The following is a 26,592-nucleotide window of genomic DNA, read 5'->3' as shown; positions in this document are numbered from 1 at the left end:
CAGGTTGTTTCCTTCCCCTTTCCTTGTTCCTCGTATAGTGTGATCGCCGAGAGACGTCATTCCTCATACGTGACGTGCTAAAATGGTCACAGATGCCGAAAACCGTGAAATCTAGTTCCTAAACCTCTTTCTTGTACCATTCCCTCTAGCACGGCCGTTATGATACAATTCCTTCTCAGCCAATGTCCCAAACAGTTTCTCTTCTTCTTTCTAACTACATCTAAAATTGTTTTGTCCTCTCCCACCATTTCTATTCCCCTCTACTCCATAAAAGCATTTCAGAGAGTTAACTTGCATATTATCTTCTTGAATTATAAGCAGTCGAATATTTTAATTATGTGCAATCGAATATTGCAAGTTTTTTTTTTCTTTCTTCAACATGAATATAGAATTTTTGTAGGCTTTATTTTAATTTGGCTCTTATTTCGCTTACTAGTTTCTTAAATATTAAAATACTAAATTTGTAATTGTTAACAAGGTACTTACACTTAACAAAAACTAGTATTCAGTGTATCTGCTATAGAGTATCTTTATCAGCACAAATTAATACTGTAGTATCGAAGTACTACACTTTCTTTTTCTAGTGTATATGTTGTTCACAATTATATCAATTTAATATAGTATGTTTGCAAGGTCAAATATTTATTTTATTTAAAATACTGCAGTGGCATTCGAAAATTCTATATGTATTATTATTGTTTAACGGAAGAACGAATTATCCAATGATGAGACATTTTCCAATTTATAGATCTCATCGAACCAAATAATGTGTAAATTCCTGAGCGTAATTTTCGAAAAATCTCAGAAAATGTTGTTCAGAGATGAGACATTTATTATAGATCACATCAACGTAAAGAAAATGATATTAGGGGTAACTTCTTTGTATAGTTGTCGAGAAATTCCAGGGGGGGAAATATTATGGGGGCAAAATACGAGGGGAAGTCAAAAAGTAAAGGGATTTCGAGAAAAGGTACATTTATTCTAATGATAGAAAACTGAAACATACATTATTTTTCTACGTAATCTCCCTGCACTTCAACGCACTTTTCCCAACGTGTCACAAGTTTTTGATTCCGCCGAAAAAAAAAGAAAAAAAGTTTTTCGGTTACACCTGTAACCAATTTTGCACCGCATCAATTACTTCTGCATCGGTTGTAAATCATCATCATCTTCCAAACATATGAAAATCATTTGGAGTCAGGTTTGGGAGTGAAATGAACAGCTAGCATACCTTCCATGTCGCATAATAGTATTAGCATAATCTTACCAGCTGATGGTTGACGTTTAAATTTCTTAACTTCTGGTGATGATGGGTGTTTCTTAGATCTTACTTCGTGATAAATAGCTGTCACCATTCTGCGCTTGCATTCGAGAATTTCCACAGGTTTAACACCTTCCGCAAACAAAAAACGAATCACTGCCCTCATTTCCTCCTTCGTGCAGATCAAGGGAGCTGCCATGTTTAACGGTCTACTACACTCCAATGGGTAACGAGAGGCCGTGGTGGCTCAGTGGTAGAACGTTCACCTCTGCTGCATGGGGTCCCGGGTTCAATCCCAGCTCCCGCCAAGTGAACTTTGTGGTGGACAAACACCGTGTGCGTGGGTTTCCTCGGGGTTCTCCCATTTCCTCCCACTTTCTCATTCCACCATTTCATTCATTTCTCATCATCACCGTCTACTTTAGCTTAACCGGCATAAGCGTGGAACGTAAAACTTAAAGATTTCATTTCATTTTTCAATGACTAACGCGGGAATAAGAGTGATACATTGCATAGGAGTGTTGCAGACGACACTAAGTCAGCGTTGGTTAGTAGCTATATTACCAAACCCTAGTGCCAGAAATTGCGTCCCTTTACTTTTTGACGTCTTCTCGTATATATATCGTCCGTTGACAATAATAATTGGTAAGTTTTAATCCTGGATCATATTGTTTATTTATTTATGTACAAAATTGAAAGCTTCTGTTAAGTAGCAGATTGTATCTGTTTATATTTGTCCTTCTCTACAGTGACACACACACACACTTAACAGTAATACAGTATTACTGAGCTCTTTCGTAGCTAAGCGGTTAGCGTGGTTCGGATTTCAGTTAATTATTAGGTTCACGTCTCATATAGCCTCGCTGCTGAATGAGATGTCAGACTCAAAATCATTTCAACTCTTAACCCTTTCACAGAGGAAGTCGACTTTTGTCGACAGAACCAAATTTCCTTAACATGCGAATGTCGACTATAGTCGACGTGTTAAAATTTGTTTGTCCGTATCTTGGCTTTGTCGAGAGTAGTCGCCAAAGTTGTACCGTTCATTTTTGTTTGTGTTCTATTGTTTTCGATAAACAATAGGAATCACACAGAAAACCTTTGGCGACTACAATCGACAAAACCAAGATACAGACAAATTTTAACACGTCGACTATAATCGACATTCGCAGGTTAGGGAAATTTTTTCCGTCGCCTTCCACAGTGAAAGGGTTAACAGTGATACCGAAACTCCATATAACATAATGAAAAGATACGTATTGTTGAACTATGACGAAGTAACCATCACATAGCACAAGAAGCCTGCGAAATCTCGTGACGAGCAGAAACAATTCTTAAAGTATAAACTTGATTGTTATTCTTTGTAAAACTTCGTAACCATATTCATTGTTGGAGATGTTGAAGAAAATGGGTTCTAACGTGCTTAATATGCATATAATGATGAATCTATTGATTTCCGGAGACAAAAATGGGGTCACTGAAGCAATCTATGTATTTCAGAAGATGTGAATCTTTAGCAAAATTAGTAACTGAATTGGGAAGCTGTTTTTAGTAAAGCCTAACAAGAGAACTTAGCCTAATTTTAAACCAAATATTTATAATTTAATGAACTCTTTATTAGCTGCAAGTAGTTCAGAAAGTAATACGATATTTTAAAATTAAAATCACTATGAAAGCTTTCTTATTAAATCTTCTAACATCTCTTCCTATATATATGTTTAGGACTACATATTTCCCAATGCACCAAATGACTACATAATTCCGTGTAGTCATTTGGGGCATTCAAGGCTTATTTAATGGTAACTCGTGGTTTTTCTACAGTGCATAACCCGCTGGCATAACGTAACAGGACCTACATATACTCTGCTACCAATACTGCAGGGGGTATAAATATAGTCTACTTGTTCTCCGGCAGCTTCGCTTTACTTCATGTTTTCTAATAATTGTTTTACGTTTCGTGAAAAGGTGAAAATTAAGGGTTTTGTATAGCGAATTGTCACAACTTTCCAAGATTTTAATATATATATATATATATATATATATATATATATATATATATATATATATAATATCAGGAATTCTCTTTGCGAATAAGCAAAGCCGAAAGAAGGAACAGACAGTACGTTTGAGTGAATTAATAATGGAGTCTTCTGAGTAGAGAACATTCTCTTCATACTATACGTGTTTGAATGTCCAATGTGGAAAAATGACGTACATATTGAGAGAAAAAAAGTTTGGTTTCCGTTATAACATAAGCTTGTTAAAGAGTAGTCTTCTCAATAAACTCAGGAGATACCATTCTGCTGTTCTTTGAAGCTATTGTAGATTGCTCAGAAATTAATGTAAAACGTATACGAACGTACCGCCAACTGTCCGAAATAATAAAGAGTTTCGTTTGAAAATTCCCCCAATGTTACATTTAATCTCGTCGGTTAAAAAAGTGTCAAGTTTGCTACATGATGAAGATACGAAAAGTGAATTTAAAACTAAATGCAAAGCAAAACAGATTCAAGGGAGAAAAATATCTTCATACAGCTCAAAAAGGCTGCAGGTTTACAGAACCAAAGATACCATGTTTTAAAACACCATTTATTAACCTAGATAATCGAAATTATTATCTACCATTACGATTATTGAAAATTCCTGACTTTTGTATGATTTTTTTTTTTTTTTTTTTTTAAGTTAAAAGTAGAAGCATCTTAACTTCCGATAATCGACAGATTACCTAAAGTGTGTGTTCCACTTAGGCCAGTCATATCGGGAAGAAATCACCCATCTTAGCTCTTTTCAGAATATTTGGTCCGATATGTTAAACCAATCGCGAGAATTGTCAGGTGTGTAGTTGATAGCAATAGGATTATCAGAGAAGAGGTCACATTACTAGTAAATGCGAATAACATCAAGTTGATATCCTTGATTGTGAAACATACGTATATCTTGATTCCCTTACGTACTTAACTTCTTGGAGTCTTGTCTCAGAAACATGGTTTTCCAGTTGGACAAAGTTTACAAAAGTGATGTATGATTTGTCGGAAACCCTTTATCCTTTCTTTACAAATATAGGCCCGAATAACTGTGAAACCGAAATTTTAAAACTCGGAATTATAATGCAGAAAATATCACCACTTTGTGGATGATACGTTATTTTTGTATAAGGAAGAGGCTCAGTTAGAACTTAGGTAGATACAATAGTCTGAACTCCATACTCTCCAACATAAAATAACAAAGGAAAATTGAATTAACAACAGCACAAATTTTCTGGACTTGACCATATATAGAAAAGAAAACAAATTACACACCAAGGTTCACCGGAAAGATGCAATAGGCACCTCATACGTATATACATGCCAATTCGGCACACTCAAATAAAACAAAAGCTAACATGTGGAAGAATTTGTTTTGCAGAACTTTAATTCTTTGTTCCGCTGATAACAACAGGAGAGCTAAAATCAGCTTTTTTATTGAACACGGAAGAAAATTGGTTACAGGATTAACACTTCGAAAGTGACTACATCGCTCAATATCGCTCAAAATGGTCACTATTAAAACAAATGATGATACCATGAAATTGATAGATATACCTTTATTTCATTTGGTTTCTAAAAAATTACAGAAAGTGTTCAGGAATATAATTTTAACACAGCATAGCATTAGTGTCTCCAAAGAGTATTGAGAAGGACTTTAACGGGTTATATAAGTCTTTTCACTTGAGTGAGTATTAAGTCCCATGTCCATGCCAACACATGCGAAAAAGAGCACACACACTAGACTGAACAAATATCTCCGGAATGCCGAGTACACCGATGTACCAACTTCGGGCTTTTTAAAATACTTAAAAGGTGCAAAGTTTAACATCGATAAAGTGAGTTTGATTTTTTTTTAAAAAAATCTTCATTCATGGAAAGATAGACGTGCGAGAACTTTTTCATTCGAACGAAGAATTTAAAACTAAAATTGAGAAATGAGCACTCTGGATAGAAGTTGGAATAACAACACTAACAGTTTCACTGTCGTCGCCAACCACAGAAGCGGCACAAAGATTTGAGATATGTATTCCGTGGAACAGATAAAAATATTTACCAGTGTTTACATTTTTATTTATTTATTTATTTATTTATTTATTTATTGACTTCTTCTTATTATTGTTATTATTATTATTATTATTTGTCTTGTTTATCTAATTCCCATAATCCTATCCACACGAATATACCTATATCTTGACGATGCTGATACTGTCCGCGAAAATTGACGTTTAACATGATCTTTTAAACAACAGTAGTTTAAAAAAGCAAGGTGAGTACATTGTGCGTTCGTTTCAAGGTGAGCATTTCCTTATGGACGACTCTTGCCTTATAAACAGGATTTAATATACATTCATTTATCTTAGTCGCGTGTGTAAATTTCCAGATGGAAAGTATTCAGTTACGAATTTATTTTGTAAAGCATTAATATCGCTGTAGAATCTCTTGGTGCTATTACTACCCACTGTTGAAATATTGTTAGATCAGTGCTTAAAAATGAGATACATCCCCTACCAGGTATAGTTTCTATTTGCATTCATGTTTTTCTTAAGTATTGTTTGCAATGATAGTTTTGTACATAGTAAAACGTACGTTTTAAAACCTAATTAAAAGTATCTTCTAAATGTTAATACTGTTATTTTACTTTTCAGGAAAAACAAATCTTTTCGTCCACGAGAGAGAAACAGAAAAGGACTGAAAAATTTAGAGACTGTGAAAACTCTAGCAGGGCGTACACAGTCTTACTCCAGTAGTCAATTAAAGGGTGTCGGCACCCGCAAGCAACCACAAACTGTTACAGCACAATTTCAACAATCACTTCATAGTTTAATGGATACGCTTAATCAGGCCAATCCCTTTTTTATAAGATGCATTAAGAGCAACACTGAAAAGGTAAACTAGCTTATTGATGGTATTGTTTGTATGGTACGTAAGTGAATGAATTAATTTTGTCTAATCGGTTTGCTGGAAAATAATCAAACTGTTACTTTAATTGAAATTTAAAAGAAAGAATAATGACACATTGTTTACAATTTTTGCATCCATGCTTGTAAATTGAAGATTAGATGGAATTCCACGGAAATAATATGCATTCGTGATTTCATCCACGAATACGTTCTGCATGTCTCAGTTGACCTACCCACATATATGTGGAGCTGGAAGCGTCAGCCAAACTCATGTTAAGAGCAGAGCAGAGCAGGAGTTCCGTTTTTGAGAGGTAACATAACGTAAATTTACGGTTTAGTAATGCTTATATCTTAGTATTTATAAGAATATGACTACCTGGCCCATTTTGTATTAACTTTCCACTCGGGTTGCGGTGGCTCAGACAACTTCTAGATTTCATGGAATGTAATTGGAGAACCAGACGGGGGTTCCAATAGCATGGAAGTGTCACTTTAATCCAAGACGCTCATCACCTTTAACGAGTGCAAATGACGAATGCATTTGTAGTAAATGACCAACTACGTTCGTGTGATACTGAAAGGGAGCCAATTCGGTGTCTGGTGGTCCATTTCGGCGATGGGTGTCGTGGGTGTAAGATTGAGCTGATCTCCTCTCCCATATAGACATGGCAGTGATCATGGAGCTAGAAAGACGGAACAAACGCCACTAATAAGCTAATAACTGAACACAAACGAAAGCGGCCCTAATTGCTGAACCGTGCGTGATTTTTGAAATTAGCATGAAGCATATCCATACATTTAAATTTTTCCGGGCTACGACCATTGTTACGCACGTGTTTTCTTCGCGTTTTCACCATGTTCTCACTTGTTTCTCCCTGCAATATCAGTCCTGATTTTATATATATATATATATATATATATATATATATATATATATATATATATATATATATATATATATATATATATATATATATATATATATATATATATATATAACAAAAGTATATTCACATACAGAATTTGTGGCTTAAGCAGCAATTTTTAACACTTTACCCTCCTGAGATATTACGTCCCAAAAATACCATCAAAATTACAAACTCCCGCTTTCGAACTCCCATACATCTACGGCACCAGTAGTATCATAGCTGTGGGTATTTCTGCAGACTCTTTACATGTAATAATATTCAACACAAAACTTATGAACAAGTTCATGCCATTCCAACATACAACCCTTTAAAAGTGTAATTTTCTGTACTTTTTCCGGTGATTCATGTATTAGTTCGCAACCCTGCATATTTATTTAGAAGCAAGAGTATATATTCCCCGTGTAGCCCAGTCTCTTCTTTAAACACTCGTTTTAGTTTCATATTCGTCTGATTCGTACGTTCTGAGCAACTGTAGTTTTCGCATACGTAGTTTTCATAAATGCATAAAATGACACTCCACCGACAACAAAGATGGCCGCTATTCAGGAACACTTGTACATACGACAACGTGAATGGTGTTATTTACCACACGCACATAGTTCATCACACTCCAATTTCTATAATTTTCGGAGATGGTTGAGCAACCGCCTTCACCATGTTTGGACCACTTCAGAAGGATTGACTCAAATGAAATGATACAGATGACATAACCAAGTACAGTAAGATACAGGAATATACAATAATTAGTGAATAATTCTAAAATAGACATTGACAACTTGAGACAAATAAAGGGATAAAAGGTAAACCGGAAAAACATGAGCGAAACATAACACTATATATATTTTCACATTTTAAAACATTGTATTTAATTAATAGAGTATACAAATTACGACCATCCCATCAATAATAGTAAGACAATAAAGTATGGTAAAAATCCAAGCTTTGGCTCATGGCATTACATCAAAGAATAAATAAATTCAGTAGTTAACGAGTACAAATATGTAACCAAACAACTAAAAGAAATATATGTAGTATCTGATAAGAAATTAAAGAAAGAAAAAAATATAAACTTGTTAGATGATTGATAAATTGCTGACGAATAACATGAAATTTAATTTGGAAGAGATTCAGAACAAAATGAAGTTTATTTGCTGTTGCTACATAATGATAAATAGATGATTTTGAAAAAAATGTTCAACAGGAGAAAAGAGTAAAATTCTTTATCTTATTATGTGAGATTCTTATCAATCGAACTAGGTAAAAACCGCTATGAGAATACTGTGGAAGAACTTAAGATCAGAGAGATGGTGCCTGTCACTTAAAGGTAACAAATTCAGTTCACGACTTATATATGCTAAACTCATATTTCTTGAATTTTCATTGGAGCCAAGCAAGAAAGTTCCTCTGAATTGATTCGGTATAATTAGTGAAGCATCTAGGCTCACTGTTCCAAATGATAGTGTCGTATCTAATTGTGATCGTAAATTATACAAAGATTTTAGGTTAAAATATTTGCATATACATTTCATTAATGTTAAATTTTTCCTTGGTTTAGCTGGCATAAAATGCGGATGCTTTTGAAATAATAATTTATTATCCAAAATCATTTACATCATTAAGAAATTTAGTTTCTTGAGAACCTATTTTATAGTTGAATAAAGTAGGATTAATTTCCCTAGAAAATGTTATTGCCTGTGTTTTTTCAAAATTTAAAAGTAAAAACTTTGTCCCAAACCAATGTATTGATATTCTAAAGATATGTCGTTAGCATGCAAGAAATATTTAACAGTTATACACTCTGATATGTCATTAATATACAATAAAAAGAACAAAGAACCCAAATTGGATATGATGAAGCGTTTTTGTTTCAGTTTCCCACCTGCGTAACCATGCTATATTTTCCAATGGCAATACGTTTTCCGTTTTAAATAACCAGTTGTTATTAGTATTGTGTTGGAGTCTACTGGCTATCCAGCTATTGTTTCCTTGTTCTCTTAAAATCCTCTTTTAATCCCTTTCTTTTTCTTGGGTTTCTCAGTAGTAAAGATGAGGCCTGAGTATTGGCATGGTTCCTTATTCATTATATCATATTCTAAATCTTTTATTATTATTATTATTATTATTATTATTATTATTATTATTTTCTGATAAATACAAACATAATGTAGATTAACACAAAACACGTATTTTGGGGAGCACGGTGCTCAATGGAAGAGCATCTCTGGTACTTGGGGTCCCTGGTTCGATCACTGCTAAGGACGTTTGTGGTGGACAACATCGTGCTCGTGGATTTTTTTCGGGTACTCCCCTCCTACTTTTCATTCCACCAATTCTTCTATTATCATTCACTTGCTTTAATCATCGTCTCCCTTAGCCTAACGGGCATAATTGTGGTACGTTAAGCTCTTCAAACACATATTTTTTTCTAAAAAAAAAAAAAAAAAAGGTATAACCCACATAACACTACTTATTTTCGTGCTTTATACATTCGTTTCTCTCTCTCTCTCTCTCTCTCTCTCTAAGTAATTGTCTATTATAACATGTGCGTCATGTAGTTTGTTCTTCTAGCCCTACGTGTTAGTTTTTTATATTTTAATGCGAACTTACTGATTTGCCTCTCAGTATTCCTTCTTGTGAATTCCACTCCAAAAATAGTTTCTTCTTCCATCATAATACATAGCGTCTACACGTGAATTTTCACACAGACTCTACGTGATCACTTCTCAACACATTTATCACATTATCACTACTTAATATTAACGGATAGTTGAGTCAAGAACGAGAATACCTTTTACAAATTTTCTTGTCCCATTAGTGTTGCTGGAGCCATTTGGCTGTGGGTTTTTATAATTTAAATGATTCTCTAGTCTGAAGCAAAAATAATGTTTAAAAAGGTCAATACTTCATATTGAGTGTTTTCTTGTTTTAGCATGGTTATCATTGACCTCATTCTTTTTAATCTACAGGTTCCAAACACGTTCGACGAGGATATTGTACAACGTCAGTTACGTTACACTGGCATGTTAGAAACAGTGCGGATAAGGCAAGCAGGTTATAACGTTCGACTAACATACGATGAGTTCATACATATGTACAGAATTTTGCTTCCAAAAGGTCTTCTTAGGTGAGTATGTGTCTCAAATATGTAATAATTTTAACAAATCGTTGACAAGTACAAAAAAAGAAAGAAAAATTGTGGGAAATGTAATTATTAGGTACAATAATTTTAAAAATTAGAGGATCCTTACTTTGGTGTTTTGATGATTTAAAAATTTATTCCTTCACTGTCAGTATGTTTAAAAAAAGTCACCTGAACATCACAATAAATACCAGCAATTTTCATATATGTTCCATACATTCAATCTCAAATAACAGTACTTCGTAATTATTTATGTGGAGTTATAAATACAAACCTACAGCTGGAGTGGTTTTCCATATAATAAAGATATCGTTGGTCTGTAGCGGGGTAAGCTGATTGCAGTGTGCTGAAGGGACAAGAAACATGTTTGTGTGTTTACCAAAATTGAAAAATTTCCTGACGCCTGTGTGTAAAGTCACAAATAGTCATAAGTTATAGACTATAACAAACATATAGGGTATGTGGAGATCGGTGTGACTGTTTCCTACGAATAAAGCAGAAAACGATGAAGTGGACGGATAAACTCATTTTCATCTTTTTTTGATAAGCTTTGAGTGACCGCAATATTTGAAAGCCGCATAGATTTTTCAGACAGTTCGAGGAGTTAATAACATTGGAAAAAGTCTAAGCCAGATCTATCCACTCTGCTTGCTTGGGAACAAAAGGTAAGACTCCATGGAATCGGTTTTAATTGATGTACTAAAATCACGTGCCAGTGAAGAAATCGCCCCAGATCTGCTGTGTTACAAATAACAAATATTTGAGAAAGTGGTTTAATGGATTCGTCGAACTCTGCCTGTTGAATTTGAATTCGTATTCATTGGAGTTGCGGTAGATAATTCCATATAATAACTGGGAAAAAAAAGTCGTAGTTTTAACAGACATAACTTTTTTCCCCTTCATACTTCCGAAACGTCTATTCACCGTTTGAAAGTCCATTTTACTGCCATTTGAATAAGGTGTAAAGTGTATCTCTATCTCTATTGCAATGGAAATTTTACAAGTATCCGTGTGTCATTTTCTTTTACGTACATACTACAGAAACATATTATATACCATACGAAAGCCCATTCTGCTGTCTTTTGAATCAGATGTAACTCACATCTCTACTTCAGAGTTATTGATAACAGACAGCCTTCAACTAAGTGCATATTTTGAAAGAATATTTTACACTTAAACGAGTAATACAAATAAATTCCCTAATATATGAGGATCAGTTAGATTGAAGTGACAACATAACTGGGAAATGAAAATGAAATATGTTATTCACGTGAATATGGTTACATTCCTTCGATGTAATCGCCACGTGCTTAGTGTACACGTTTGCAGACGTTGGATACCATTGAGAGCCTCCACTTGTGAAAGGGTGTCTAGAAAACATGCTAAGGTAGGAACAACGCTGGAAATATCACTGAAACGTTCCTGAAGTTTTTCTTTTTTTCATTTGTGGGAAAAGTTCAAACTTGTAGGGGAGTATTGTGGATTCTCGAATATCTTCCAGCCCTCTCACCGTAGGAATATCTGTGCCGCATGGGCAGTATGACACCCGTCATTGTGAAGCAGAATTGGTACAGACTGCAGTAGATGCGGTGGTTTGTGCCACAATGCTGGCCGCAAATGATGGCTCAGGTATAAGGCATAGTATCCATCATTTACGGTAACCCTTAATGGTACTTAATGTGAGAGCATAATGGCTTCGTAGTCATAGGACATTATCACCATGACCTTAACGTTTGCTAGCTCTTGTTTGATGTTTTTCGGTCATGCTGGCGGCAAGTGACGCCTTCACTGAGCTAGCGTTTCAGTTCTAGATCGTACAATCTTCCCCATGTTTCGTCAATCGCAGTAATGCCGTTCAGAAAAACAACATCTTCCTATACAACTTTCAAAGTGTAAGCGTGCACATCTGTGCCACTCCTGCTCTCCGTCATTACATGCGGTACCCACTTGGCTACGAGCTTAAAGCATGCCGAAATGATGTGTCAGCATGTGGCACACTAACGCAGAGGAGATACTCATTTCATTAACCAGTTCATTACATGTCCATCGCCGATCATTTTCGGGAAATATTTTCAGCGCTTTCACATGATTTTGACGCATAGCGGTTAGAATGCCCCCCCCCCCCTCCCTCCACACACACTATGGTCTTTGTCTGCTAACTGGCATCCCGCCTTGAATGCTGCAGTCCGTCTCTCAGCCGTCCGGTAAGGCAGAGGAATGTCGCCACACGCCTCATGTAATCCTTTGTGCATGTGATGTGCGATTCGACTTTGTGCCACCTGAAACCTGATGAAAACACATCGTTGTAAAAACACTATTTAGGATTGTATGTCACACGCAGCTCGATTTAAGAGCGTCCACTAACCTCACACACTGTAGAACGGGAACACGAATAGATCAACACGATAGCTACACTGCCCAGGAACACACTACATACGTCATTTGTCTTCCGAACAAATGACAATCGAATCATAGTAGTGTTGCCACATCAATCTAAATGATTCTCATATAATGGTGTCCACATAATAATGAGTTGCCTTACCAACTAATTACCAAGATTTTTTTTTTTCCTTGTGATAGATCTCTACGTAGCAAATATGAGACTATAGTTTTTGATTGTCATTCGAGTTTTATATATTTTCAAAAATAAAGAATCTTCTCAAGATTTGGACCTTGTAACGATCTATTCGTTAGAAAACGCTATGAAAGAAAGTGATCAATGTGAAGGGAGGTATTGTTTATCACTGCGTAATTTGATCTCCCTAAAACAGATATGCAAAAGAAATTATCGTAAGATTTTTACAATAATATTTTAACTATATGATAAAATGGGGTATGAAGCATGTTTTGTTAGAGTAGAAAACAATGACTCAGTGATCCATACATATTATGACGTATACAGTATTTTTATTTACAGCTCACAGAATGATGTACGTGACTTCCTGTTTACATTAAATTTGAATCGTGACAACTACCAGCTGGGCCACACCAAAATATTTCTCCGTGAGTCAGAAAAAGTGAAATTGGACTATCGATTACATCAGCAAATCATGGCAAGCATCGTGACGATTCAAAGGTGGTTTCGAGCGATCTTGGAAAGAAGACATTTCCTCCGATTGCAGGATGCTGTAAGAAAAATACAGGTTAGCCAGCTGTTATTTGTTTGTGAGCTATATGATACATTTTGTTCAAAAAGTTTCTTGATAACATTACGGGACATTGACACTTGAAGATTTAAGAGGATTTGATCTCGCTCGTAGACACCATATAAAGATATTTTTACCTTAAAGGAAAACTAATAATATTTCATTTTGAGCTTCGTTTTTTTCTTATGAATCCAAAAATCATTAACAAAGGGTTTTCCTCTTTATTTTCTTCTAAAAAAATCTTCAATTTAAACCTTCTATTATGAAATTAGTTACTATTAACATATTGTTTCCAGTCAAATTCGCGCTCTTTGAATCATTACCCTAGATAATAAACAATGATTTAATTTCTTTTATGTAAAGAAAATCTATAGGAATTCTTTCAAGTGACACATTTTGTAAAAGCCAAATTTTTTAATGAGGTATTTTAATTTGTTTTAAACAGTTAACCTTGTCCCAGTCAGGTTCACCGCTTTTATGTACATGGAAATGGTTGTATATGTATGGTGAAAGGAAACAAGACTGAAAAAAATGCGGCGTCGTTTTCGAGTAGCAGCCGTGCAACGTTTCGCCGGTCTCCTCCTCCTAAGTGCAATATCTGCCGAACAAAGAGAGAGATTGACATCGGGCCAAAAGAATGTAAAGAAAGTCATACCTCAACAAAATGATATCGCAAACAGAAAGGAGCAGAGCAAACTGCACAAGGGGACTCCCCAAAGAGAGAAGGGGATTCACCAAATGAGATATACTAGGGGACGTGAAAATAGTACCGTACAAACGTAAAATGACCTAGTTATGTACTGAAAGATCGATTGGAACGTGCAAATGGGGATTCCCCACTGCAGCGTCAGGGAACAATGTATACGACAAAATACGTCACGAACGAAGTGGTTTGTTGGACCAACGGTATCGATCCCAAAAATTGTTACCTACAGCGATCTCCGAAACAGAAAAAAAATGTCGGAATTGGGAAACGTTTGCACGTGTGTGCCGCTCTTTGTGACGGCGTAAATGCATATGTGCAGGTTGGTGGACGTCATTTTGAGCATCATCATTGATTTTGCTACAAGTACGAATATTACATAACCTCTGTAATATTTAGTGCCTTTTCTTGTTCTAGATATTTACCACACACGTACTATTTTTCACATTGTAAATTCTTTACAAATACAGTTTACATCTTACTGTTTTTTTAATAACGAAAGCAATGTTTTACGAGCCGCAGTTGCCTAATCGGTAGGGTATGTACAATTCTGGGTCCAAAATGCCAGAGAACAAAGTGGAAGGAGCGCGGGACTGAACATACCGCCTACATTTTTTTAAAAGAAGCGAAGTGGTGTGTACCGATAGTCGTACCTCCGAATTCTGCAGATGCTTTTTTGTCATGATCTGTACATTTTCACTTCCCTTCTCGTCATTTTGTGTCTTGCTGGTAGCGCAATAATCGATGCCCTCCCCAATTCCGCCGCTTTTATGTTTTGGACGCTGTCGGAAACAATAGTTGCGAGTGGTACCGTTGATCCAACAAACCACCTCGTTCGTATACATTACTCTCTTACGCTGCAGTGGGGAATCCCCATTTGCATGTTTCAATCGATCATTCAGTAGGTACGCTAAACATAACCAGGTCATGTTACGTTTGTATTTTCTTTTTATTCATTTTCACGTTCCTTACTTCATCTCATTTGGTGAATCCCCTTCTCCCTTTGGGGGAGTACTCTTGTTTAGTTCACTCCTTTACATTCTTTTGACCCGCCGTCAATATCTCTATTTGTTCGGTAGATATTGCATTTAGAAAAAGGAGGCCGGTGAAACGTCGCACGGTTGCTGCTTGAAAACACCGCCGCTTTGGGCGTATGTTTATTTGAACTTTCTTCCTTGTTTTTAGCTGTAGAATCACCTCCCGAAGTTTCGGTCTAGTTCCTTTCCACCCCATATATATTGATCTGGATATATAACTCGTATTCCAACCTGTTTCCCAGCATAACACTGTTTGGAACATGGGCATAGGTAAACACGTAACGTTCATTTGTCGCAGTCAGGAAATCTCAGGTTTTAACAACTGCCGGCCTTCTGGACTGACATTACGAATGCTGAAATAACACTTAATCTGTATGCTTTATCCAACTTGCGATCCGTAGCCGCGGTGGCTGAGTGGTAGAGCGTTCACGTCTGGTGCATGGGATCCCTGGTTCGATCCCAGCTCGTGCTAAGTGAACTTTGTGGTGGACAAACACCGTGTGCATGAGTTTCCTCGGGGTTCTCCCGTTTCCTTCCACCTTTCTTCATTCTACTGTTTCATTCATTTCTCATCATCACCGTCTCCTTTAACCTAGCCGGCATAACCGTGGGCCGTAAAAGTCAAAAAGATTTCATTTTTTCCAACTTGCGATCCAAACTTTTCTTCTTGTGAATCTTCATTAATGTTTTTAAATGCACAACGAAATTTCAGCTCTGTCTCGAATTAAATATTTGCTTTACTTAGTAGATGTCAATACCCTAGCCGCACTGACCACTTCTCGTGATATCAGCTAAGTTAAGCAGAGTCTGGTAAAAGGAAAGATGTGTGACGGGTCGTACTCATCAGATGATATTGGCATTGGGACGTTCACCCAGCGTCGTGTAGACAAATGAGGAGCTACTCGAAGGAAAGAAGTTGAGAATTCCATCTAGAAATCCAGTATTACCGGCGAGGAAAGTCGATGTGCTAGCCACGCATTACTCCATAGGCATGAGGGTCGCAAGTCGGCTAATGGAACCTGGTCTCTAAGGCTGTTGCACCAGAAGTTTGATTTAAAGTAGAAGAAAATTGCTTATGCATTTATTTCGAAAGTAATGTACTGTTTCATGCCTCACGAAGATATAAATTTTTGACTAAATCGTACTTGTGGTTACTATGTTTCTAAAATAATTAAAAGTAGCACCATCCTGCGTGCAAATTTCAAGACTGTCAGCGTAAGCTTATCTTCTTATTCTTCCTCTTTCTGGATCTACTGAAGATCTTTCCCTAAGACTTTTTGACTACAGTTTAGGGACTTCGCACATGTCTCTATGACTTGTCCAATCTGCGAGATATATATATATATATATATATATATATATATACCGAGCGAGTCAAAAGCCCCTTGCTATAGGCCAACTCGGTAACTATTAAAGATATAAATAAATGATAAGAGAGCATTTTGATTGCCAAGTGTGGGTTGTCAATCTAAAATGGTGGAATTTTCGTAATCGCGCCAACCGTTTAAGCTCGATATTGGTATAGCACCCAATAATAAAGAAAAATGCAGCGTTGCCACGTCAGTGGAAGACAAGATGGAATGAAATAATCTGGGGCGTGAAGTACCCTGGGCCACGTAGAATACAAAAGGGGAGCAAATTAAAGAACAAAGGAGCAGACCTATTTGCAGAACCCACGACAGTGGCGTCAGCACCACAAGGGGGGGGGGGGGTCGGAGAGAGAAGGTATACGAGGAAGACAAACAAATGAAAATAAATCATGTCGTTTTCTGACAGGTTTACTGTGAGAGGTAAGCATGGAAACCAATATCCCAACTGAAGTCGCCTGTTTTTATGGCCGGGTCCTTCCCTTGATTTATTGATTTAGGCATGTGTGGAGGAAAGGGCTAAGTGCCCAGGACTGTTGCGTCTGGAAGCAAGTGCCGTGCGTGCGTGAAGTATGTACATTTCTTCTCACTAACATGTACAGTAGACCTGTCAAAAAACGACACGACTTATTTTCATTTGTTTGTTTTCCTTGTATACCTCCTCTCTCCTACCCCTACCCCGTTGTAGTGCTGACGCTACTGTCGTGGGCCTTGCAAATAGGTCTGCTCCTTTGTTCTTTAATTTGCTCCCTTTTCTATTATCTTTGGCCCAGGTTGTTTCACGCTCCAGATTAATTCATTCCATCTTGTCTTCCATTGACGTTGCAACGTTGCATTTTTCTTTATTATTGGATTGCTATACCAGTGTCGACCTTAAACAGCTGGTCCGATTAGAAAAATTCCACCATTTTAGATTGACAACCCACACTTGGCAATCAAAATGCTCTCGTATCATTTTTTCATATCTTCAATAGTTACCGAGTTGACCTATGGCAAGGGACTTTTGACTCGCTCAGTATATATAATGGTTCTGCGATATATGTATTATGTAGTAGTTATTATTCGTTAATCACTGCATGATGTAGGCTGAATGAACTGTTCACTTTGTAAAACATTCGCTTTTCGGGACTTTCCATTTGAAACCGGAACTTCATTGCTTATATTTGAAAATATCAACATGAATAGGACATAAAAATTTCACTCACTTCGAATACGATCTCTGTTCATATAAGGTATGTAGTATGAATTTGAACTGAGAAACACAGGAAACAGTAGATAATAGCACGCCAATCTAACGTTCTTGGCGGGAGATGTCGTGTGTTACATTTGATGTCTATGTGATGGTCAGCGCAGTTCGCATGTATATTTGTTCTGCTCTCTGTTGATTGATTTCCACAAGAATTTGGCTCGTAACTTAAACCTAAACAGTGACTTATTTAGAATTGATTTTTATTGCCACATGAGAAAAATAAATAAATAAAATTATGAAAGTGACAATTTATGGAACTGTGATTAACTAGTTTCCTTAGGAAACATTTTCATGTTTCAAAAATGAGCCATCTCGTCCATGTATACGTAAGCTTTATCACATTACATGTGTTTAATGTTCGCACTAAGTGAAAAAGTACAGGATAATACATTCTGTTTCATAATATTGCCCGTGAACTTTCACGAAATGCATTTAAAGCAGTTGTTTGTTTTACAGATATTTTTATTTTATATAATTAATATCTACAATTCTATTTTATTCCATTCTGTCTGCTGCATGATAAATATAAACACAATTCTTTTCGTTTTAGGCATACAGTCGAATGTTTCTGGCTCAGCGTCAGTATGCCCACTTGAGAGTCAGACATATGGCTGCTATATTCATCCAAAAAGTATGGCGTGGTTACAAGATTCGTCGCTGGTATAAAAAGTTGAAGAAAGGCATTGTACAGTTCCAGGCACATGTGCGAGGGAATTTTGCACGGCAGAAGTTCAAAACTATGCAGGAAGATCATCGAAGGCAGAGTCAGGAGAAGGTGAGTTAAGACATACAAATATTATTAGGAACGTGGGAGATATTGGTATTATTAGCAAAATTAAACCGAGAGGGCTAACGTAATTATAGCTTTAATTATCTTAGACCAGAGTGGGATTCAGTAAGATAATAAGTAGATTAATACAATAAGTAGATTAGTTAATAGATGGATATAATTGTTAAAGAAATAAGTGGAACGCATTTTGTACTTTTGGTTCAAGGTTCTAAAATTGAAAAATATCTGTCTTGATGAACGGGGTATTCATTCATATTTTTCTTCTAGTGATTTCTTTATGAGCACAGAAGTAATAATAATAATAATAATAATAATAATAATAATAATAATAATAATAATAATAATAATAATAATAATAAACATATTATCAAGAAGCTCTTTTCACTTTTAGAAGCTTTGCATCACAAGTGTAAAATATGTTTATAACGTGATTTGATTTCCATGAAAGTGATTTAACCTGGTGAACACGGCCAACAGTAAGTAGTTCAAACAACGGAAAAAACTTACGGACACAGTCAGCGAAGTAAGTATTCTATATACTTCTCTAAGAATTAGATTTAAAATATGTCAATTACTATCTTCGAGTAAATGATAGATTGATCGTTACGATTAGGATGAATAAAGTGATAGGAGATGAGGTAGTGGTACATATGGTTTTATTTCAACCCATTTTTGCTTTTCCCAAATAGTATAGAGAAGTTGGGCGATGTGAAAGTTAGTATCCAAAAGTATTGGACCTTATTGTTTCTTGTGCTAACAGTCAAAGCACAGGATTCGCATGTTTGAATTGTTCTGTCCGCAGAGAGCGTCAGTACTTGGCAGTCTGCTAATGAGTTTGAAGTATAGTGATCAGCAACCGGTTTCTGATTTGAGTAGCATTAGTGCATAAAAGTTCGCCTAAAACTTTTCATGTGAAAATCTGGCAAAGTTTCGGTAAAAATGTCATAATCTTCGAAGGCAAAAATGAACTGTAGGTTCACAATACCGTAAATTCGAAGCCATGTTGACTGATTTCATTGTATCTCGTGATGTGATACGTCATTATATACAGTACATACAAAATACAAGCGAAGGGAATTACCCGAAGGACCTCCGTCGCCATCGTGATGATATATAGCCGAATCAGACTATGCACTATTCTTCATGAAGAACATGATTAGGAGCTGTAGGGATTAGGGACGTATTTGATTCAGATTTCCTTGGTCAAGCACAAGATTCCTGTGGTCTGTCAGGCTCTCTACTCTTTCATCATGCTACTTGTTTTTGGCTGTAAGACCTATTTGAGTCACGAACAGATATTTGGAACGGAAAGAACAGCTGTATTCTGTTCCTAAAGAGGCCTTCTACAGGGTGTCTATCGGTCACTAAAGTCACGAAAGTCATGAAAAAGTCACGAAATCAGAAAACGGTCATGAAAGTCAAGAAAAAGTCACGAAATTTAGCTTTTGGGTCACGAATTTTTTTTTTATCTGTACATGTATAAGCACATACTGGAAAATTTTGTTCTATAAAGCGTCAAAATTCACCACCAAAAATGTCTTTATGATGGGATTTAGACGCTACTAAATCGCAAGCAAAGCATTCTTCTATCGCATGCATGAAAATTGGGCCTGATTTGCACCCAAATTTGCTGCTGATAATGTTAGGAAATTTTATAGTTCAGTAAAGAAAAGGTCACGAAAAAATCACGAAATTTCATTTTGGAATTTTAGTAGACACCCTGTTCTAGAAGCATTACGAAGAATCCATTGGAAGAAATGTCTGCATTATATAGGGTTGCAGACGTTTAGGTGAGAATTGGTTTTCCTCGGTACAGTTATCATTGAATGTGACTTTTCATCTGGAGTTTATAAAACCATTTGTGATTGTTTTGAATTTTATATTCGTATAAAATACTAATGCAGTTGTTAAAAATCACGATTAAGATTTATCTAAACATTTAGAAGGATTCCGTTCCATAAGTCGGTCAGGTTTAGCATTCCATTAGTTGAAAAAAAAATAATAATGAAAGAGAAATTTACAAATTATTCTTTACAAAACAAGGCTGATCAATTAAAGATTTTTTTTTTTCCTTTTTGAAGGCTATTTAGGTAAGAGGTCAACAAAGGCTTAATTCTTTTAACGAAAGCATTTGGTAACACTAGCATAGTTTCAATTTTTTTAAGGTCTATTCATGACACTCCCTATGAGCAAAGCTATACGGCTTTCAGTTTATTTATTTATTTTTTATTATTATGCAGTTCTACCTTACCTATGCTTTGAAAGAATTTAACGTGTCAGAATCAGAAGTAAATACTAGAAGGAAAGAGGTTTTCATAGATTAGCTATGGCTGTTAATAACATCAACATTCCTTGGAATTCTTTAATTGTTCTATTTAACTTAAATGTCTTTGGTAATTATCCTATCATGTAGTCCTTCCCTTCCCTTAATCAAACTAATGTAGTCCACCACATCTCAGATAATGCGAACCAAAAGTTATTTGGATGGACGAATGAAATTATTTCGAGAACAGCAAATTCTTGAGACCTCTCCTTTGCCCTTAATATGGCAAATTTACCTTGGATTCTATATATATATATAAAACAAGATCGTGTGTGGATTTTCTTCCTTTTCTTCCACATTTTCATTTCACCAACTCATAATAATTCATTTTCATTGATCATATGTCTCCTTAACATATCTGAGACATAAAACTAAACATTTCATTTCATTTTTTACTGATTCTAAAATCTAATGGTTCAAAAGGCTAGCGGTTCAAAAGAAACATTTGATGATAATGAAAGTTATTAAGGTCTTTGGGATTGAATTTTGAGTGATGGTTTGTGAGAGGAATCTGGCGTGAACGATGGCTAATGATCATACCAAGAACTGTCCTGCCTACAATGTAGCTTTAGTGAAATTAGCTTTGTACCGTACCTGTTTTTGATAACGTTACATTGCATTATGTTTGATCGGTTATAGTCGATATATGCCCTTATTGTTTTGTAATACGGCCTCTGTTGATGTGGATTGATAGTTAACGGTACACGGTTGTTTGTTACTGAGTTTGTTTTCAGTTTAGTTAATTTTACCTTAGTGCGTGATGGTACCCATATTCTTGACCTGCACGCCCTGTTTCGTTTTGGTATATTATGTGTTCGTAATTGGATGTTTATGTTTACATCGGACATACGAAGGCGGTCGTATACTTAAACTGCACAGATATGATATCACAGCACAAATATCTCTACTGTTACAGTGGTGTTAATGTTTAAATAGTTGCGTGCTAGCTTAGGAGTGCCACGGTATTAAAATTAGGTATAATAATGGGGTTTAACAAATATACACTTGAAGCATACAATCGGACGTAGGTGTAATTAAAACAAATTACTCTGTTTTCCCCAATATTATTGTTAACACGACGATATTGCCTATGCCGGTATTGCCTACGATATACCCGGAGTTTGAATAACAAGGGAAGAAATTACGTGTCAATATCTAAATCAAGTATTTTACCACTTCTTGATACTTATGTAATGTTGTACGCCCTGAACGCTGTCGATATTACATTCTTCATTTGTTGTTATTAGGTTGCCAGTATTACGTTGTTCATTTGTTATTATTAGGTTGATATGGTGATACGTTGCTCGGCGAGAGTGGGTGAGAATGGAAAGTTAATTTCGAGTATGATTTAGAAAGTTAAAAATTTTAGGATCGATATACATTTTCAATAATAGTAATAAAACGTGGATCTTTGAGCTAATAATGATTTTATAACTGTTATTAGTATTAAGTAATAGATGGTGTATTGTGTGGGAGTAAGCATGTCATGCATACAGAGAGTAGACGAAGAAGTTACAAATAAGAAGTAAAGCACCAAAATGACGGACGGGAACTCCTACCTTTTTAAAGAAATTTAGAGCAAAAAAAGTACACTAACTGGATATAACCTTCAAAGAAAAGGCTAACCTATAACTTTTGGATAAATTTGAGGAGTTTCCCATAAAAATTTTACAAAACTTTATTTCGGCTGTAATGTAACGTTACCGAAAACAGGTACGGTACAACGTGTCCTCGTTTTCCTTTTAAAAATATTCAATGCGTAGTTCATTACTTTTGATTAATTAGCATAATATATGTAGAGCAGTGATAAAGAGCAATACAGTAGAAAAAAAACCGTCGGTCGTGAATGCAAAGAAGTCCGTGAGTGTGTGCCGCAGGCCTCCCTCATTTGCGAAGGATCTTCCACAGAGGTGATTGTCGAAGGAATGAAACAGGTGGTAATCTGTCGGCGCAAGGTCAGGTGAATATGGTGTATTTATACGAGGGTCACTAGGAAAGTTTTGAGATACGCATTGTTGTGGCACAGTATTTGAATTCCAACAATTGCGTTCGGTAGTGGTATCCAGAGCGAAGAAGCAAAGCAAGTTTCAACTCGCCTCGCTTATCGGCGTGGCCGTATCGCCTTCACTTGTTTGTTGATGTGAGCAGTATTCGGCTGTCTAGAATGCAGCTCGAAAGGGAACATTTTCGGGCAATGATCCTTTACGATTTCAGAAGTGGTTTGAACGAGACATAAAGCCTTGACCGTTTGCAGGGGGCACTTGGGGACCTTGCTCCTTCCCGTGCTACAATTTTTCGGTGGTTTGGTGAATTCAGAAGAGGCCGGACATGCTTAAAGACGAAGAGAGAGCTGGACGTCCGGCAACAGCTGTGTCAGATGAAAACATTGCCGCTGGAACAAATGATTCGAAAAAATCCTCGAATAGCCTTCAAGGACATTGAATCTACAGTGAACATTGGATCGCCAGCAGTAACAAAAATTCTTCATGGTCATCTTCGGCTCAGGAAGGTTTCATTTCGTTGGGTGCCTCACACTTTGACTGAACAGCAGAAGCGCATGCGTGTGGAATTGTGTAAAGAATTGCTTGCAAGATTTGATGGAGGCAATTCTCGACGCGTCTCTGACATTGTTCCTGGTGATGAAACTTGGATCTATCAATTTGACCCTGAAAATAAACGCCAGTCTACAGTTTGGATCTTTCCAGACGAAAATCCACCCACGAAAGTGGAGCGACCGCGAAGTGTGGGGAAGAAGATGGTCGCAACTTCTCCAAATCTGGCCATGTTGCAACTGTTCCACTTGAAGAAGAAACGACTGTTACTGCTCAGTGGTGCATCACTGTTTGCCTAACAAAAGTATTCCAGAAGCTTCGGGAACGGCGCTCAAGAACTGGATTGCGTGGATCTTGCTTCATCATGACAATGCGTCCGCACACACAGCCAACATCACAATTCAGTTTTTAGAATCTACGGAGGTCAAACATGACTCCTCCGCTGTATAGCCCTGTCTTGGCCCCGTGTGATGCGTGGGAAGAGATTTTGCAGCCCTGAAGAAGCTGTAGTGGCTTACGAGAATGAACTTTCAACACTTGAAGAAAAAGACTGGCAACACTGCTTCCAAAAGTGGTTTTCGAGGATGCAAAAGTATGTACAGTGTAATGGTGAATACTTTAAGAAAATGTAAGTGTTAAATTGTTTTTAAGTATGTAAGTTATTTCACATCTCAAAACTTTCGTAGTGACCCTCGTACAGTGTCTCCCGGCCAAGTTGCTGAAGGATCTCCCCGGTCCTCTTTGCCACATGTGGCTTGGCATTGTCGTGCAGGAACAACACACCCTTGTAATTCAGCAGTGCCTGCTCCTACCGCAATATACGGTGCACCCTTTGCAACTGCTAAGAGTAGATGTCAGTAGTGATGGTTTGACCAAATAGAAGGAGCTCTTTATGTACCACTTTCCGATAATTCCTCCATACACAGAGCTTAACCGTTCGTGGATGCAGAGGTTGTCTCGAAGTGTGAGGAACAGGTTCACGTGGCGACAACTAATATGTGGTACGTTTGGTAGTGTCATAGAGGATCCGTTTTTCGTCACCAGTGAGCAAGATATCAAAGATGGTGTATTCAGGATCCGAGTGAGCAAGAATAAATAGGCTGTCACCCGTTGTTCCCTGTTGCCTGCCGACAATGTGAGGGGTACTTTCTGAACTTGTGTGACTTATCTATTCAATGCAGGTACTTGTTTCAGCGGAAACATGGAATCTGTCTGCAAGTTCATCACATGTAGACCACTGTCCTCCTTGATGACTACTTTCAGGGCCTCGTTATCCAATACATGTGGTCGTTTCGGTTCATCTAAAAGGCTTACATCTCCCAAATGGAATTTCTGAACCCAATGCCTGGTAGTGCGTTCGTTCACGGCATTCTGCCCATTCTGCATGGCATAAGCAACGACTTGATGTGCCAACTGGCAGGCCCACTTTGAAGTCATACAGTAAACACACGCGAAGAACCTCCTGCTTCGATAGCTCCGTTTCTCTTCGACATGGATGAGCTATAACTGCTGTGTGTGTGCATTGAAGGTCAATGGTCAGTTTAACTCCCGATCGCTTGGTAGGCACGTGCGTCATTTTTTTTTTTATTTCTGTGATTTTCTCAAATAATTTATTTGTGTGTAATCGAACGTTCAACCTGCATAGTCCTTGTTTCGATTCAATTTTCGGTACTGATTCAATATCAAGACAACTAAAGAGCAATAGAGTTAAATAATACCGTCTTTAAATTTAAGGACCCTGAACGGCTATCCACACTTTTCATAAAAACTTCTGGGGGCCGCGGTGGCTCAGCGGTAGAGCGTTCACCTCTGGTGCTACGGGTCTCGGGTTCAAACCCTGCTCCCACCAAGTGAACTTTGTGGTGGACAAACACCGTGTGCGTGAGTTTTCTCGGGGTTCTCGTTCCCTCCCACTTTCTTCACTCCACCATTTCATTCATTACTCATTATCACCGTCTCCTTTAGCCTGACCGGCATAACCGTGGGACGTAAAACTCAAAATTTCATTTCATTTCATTTCATAAAAGCTTCTGGTTGTCCGTAGCCCGTTTCAAAGATAGCCTGAGTCTAGAATCCTTATTTTCTACGAAACCTAGGTATTTTTAAACCTTAAGAAAACACGTGTTTACAAAGAATATTAATACACGTGTTTGATCTTTGTTTCAGATAAAACATCAACTGGCTCGACGAGATGTGAGGAAAGATGTGGATACACACTCAGCTCAAAGTACAGATGAAGCCTTTTTGTCTAAAGAATCTAGTCAAGAAGAACTCGATGATCGTTTCTCGGTGGATGATCACAATGACTCAGAAGAGTAAGTAAGATGGTTATATTCAAATAATAAAAATACAAGGTCCACTTAAGAAGAAAGTTACATATGATTATGGAAAGTAGATAAAATTGAATTGAATGAAATAATATAATTGGTCTGATTCGATAAGTTACATCCTATATGCCAAATGTTCTAAAACTTATTAGGTTTTTTATTTATTTATTTATGTTTGTTTGTAGATTTGTTATTCCTCTAATATTCTTGGTTAAATGAACATAATGCATATTCGAATTTCTCGGAAAAGTATGTCAAACGAGGTACTTTATTTGCATTCAGTCCTCGTTCGTCAACTACTACATATCATTACGCATTGTTAATCAAAGTTTAGGTTGATTGGTTGATTTGTATTTACGTCCTTCATCAGCAGAAAAAGAAGACCTACCATGTAGAGTGAAATCTGAACCACTGTATTACGTTTGATGCTTTCTCACCGGGAACCAAACCCATTACCGGGAACCAAAACAAAAGGCATGCATACTATCCAGGCGCGCACTCAGAATTTTTTGTTGGGAGGTATCCAACTTTGGAGGGGGTATCCAATACTACAAGCCACTATGTAGTATTGAACGGGTATTATTTTGTACCTGATAATTAATTGTTAAATATTTCTACCTATATTTTCAGAAAAAAAATGATAGAACTAAATTGTTTTTATAAGAGAAAGCGTATAGATGAAGTTTAAGATCGAATGTTCATGCTACATCAATCATTTCCATGTTAAACAAGTATAGTTTTATTAAGAATGTGTACAAATGTATGTTGAGTTAAGAAGTTTTAGGGAGGAGTAAGGACCTGTTGGATCTACTCCCGTGGGTGTGCCCCTGTAGTACTCACTA

General features: G+C 36.7%; 1 protein-coding gene across 4 annotated transcripts in view; it reads left to right on the top strand.

Moving 5' to 3' along the window:
- The window catches only part of LOC145666401 (unconventional myosin-IXb-like), a 150,438-nt gene that overhangs the window by 77,378 nt on the left and 46,468 nt on the right, over positions 1–26,592 (top strand). For 3 of the 4 annotated variants that reach the window (XM_081733611.1, XM_081733608.1, XM_081733609.1), the window contains 5 exons: positions 5,934–6,174; positions 10,084–10,241; positions 13,159–13,399; positions 18,309–18,533; positions 25,590–25,738. In XM_081733611.1, coding sequence (XP_081589737.1) covers positions 5,934–6,174; positions 10,084–10,241; positions 13,159–13,399; positions 18,309–18,533; positions 25,590–25,738 — 1,014 coding nt within the window. The remainder of the gene's footprint in view (positions 1–5,933; positions 6,175–10,083; positions 10,242–13,158; positions 13,400–18,308; positions 18,534–25,589; positions 25,739–26,592) is intronic. The other variant, XM_081733610.1, reaches the window with a different exon arrangement.

Source organism: Thermobia domestica, chromosome 12, assembly GCF_964235325.1.
Source record: "Thermobia domestica chromosome 12, izTheDome1.hap1.1, whole genome shotgun sequence".
Lineage (NCBI taxonomy): Eukaryota > Metazoa > Arthropoda > Insecta > Zygentoma > Lepismatidae > Thermobia > Thermobia domestica.
This window is presented reverse-complemented; position numbering and strand designations above follow the sequence as displayed.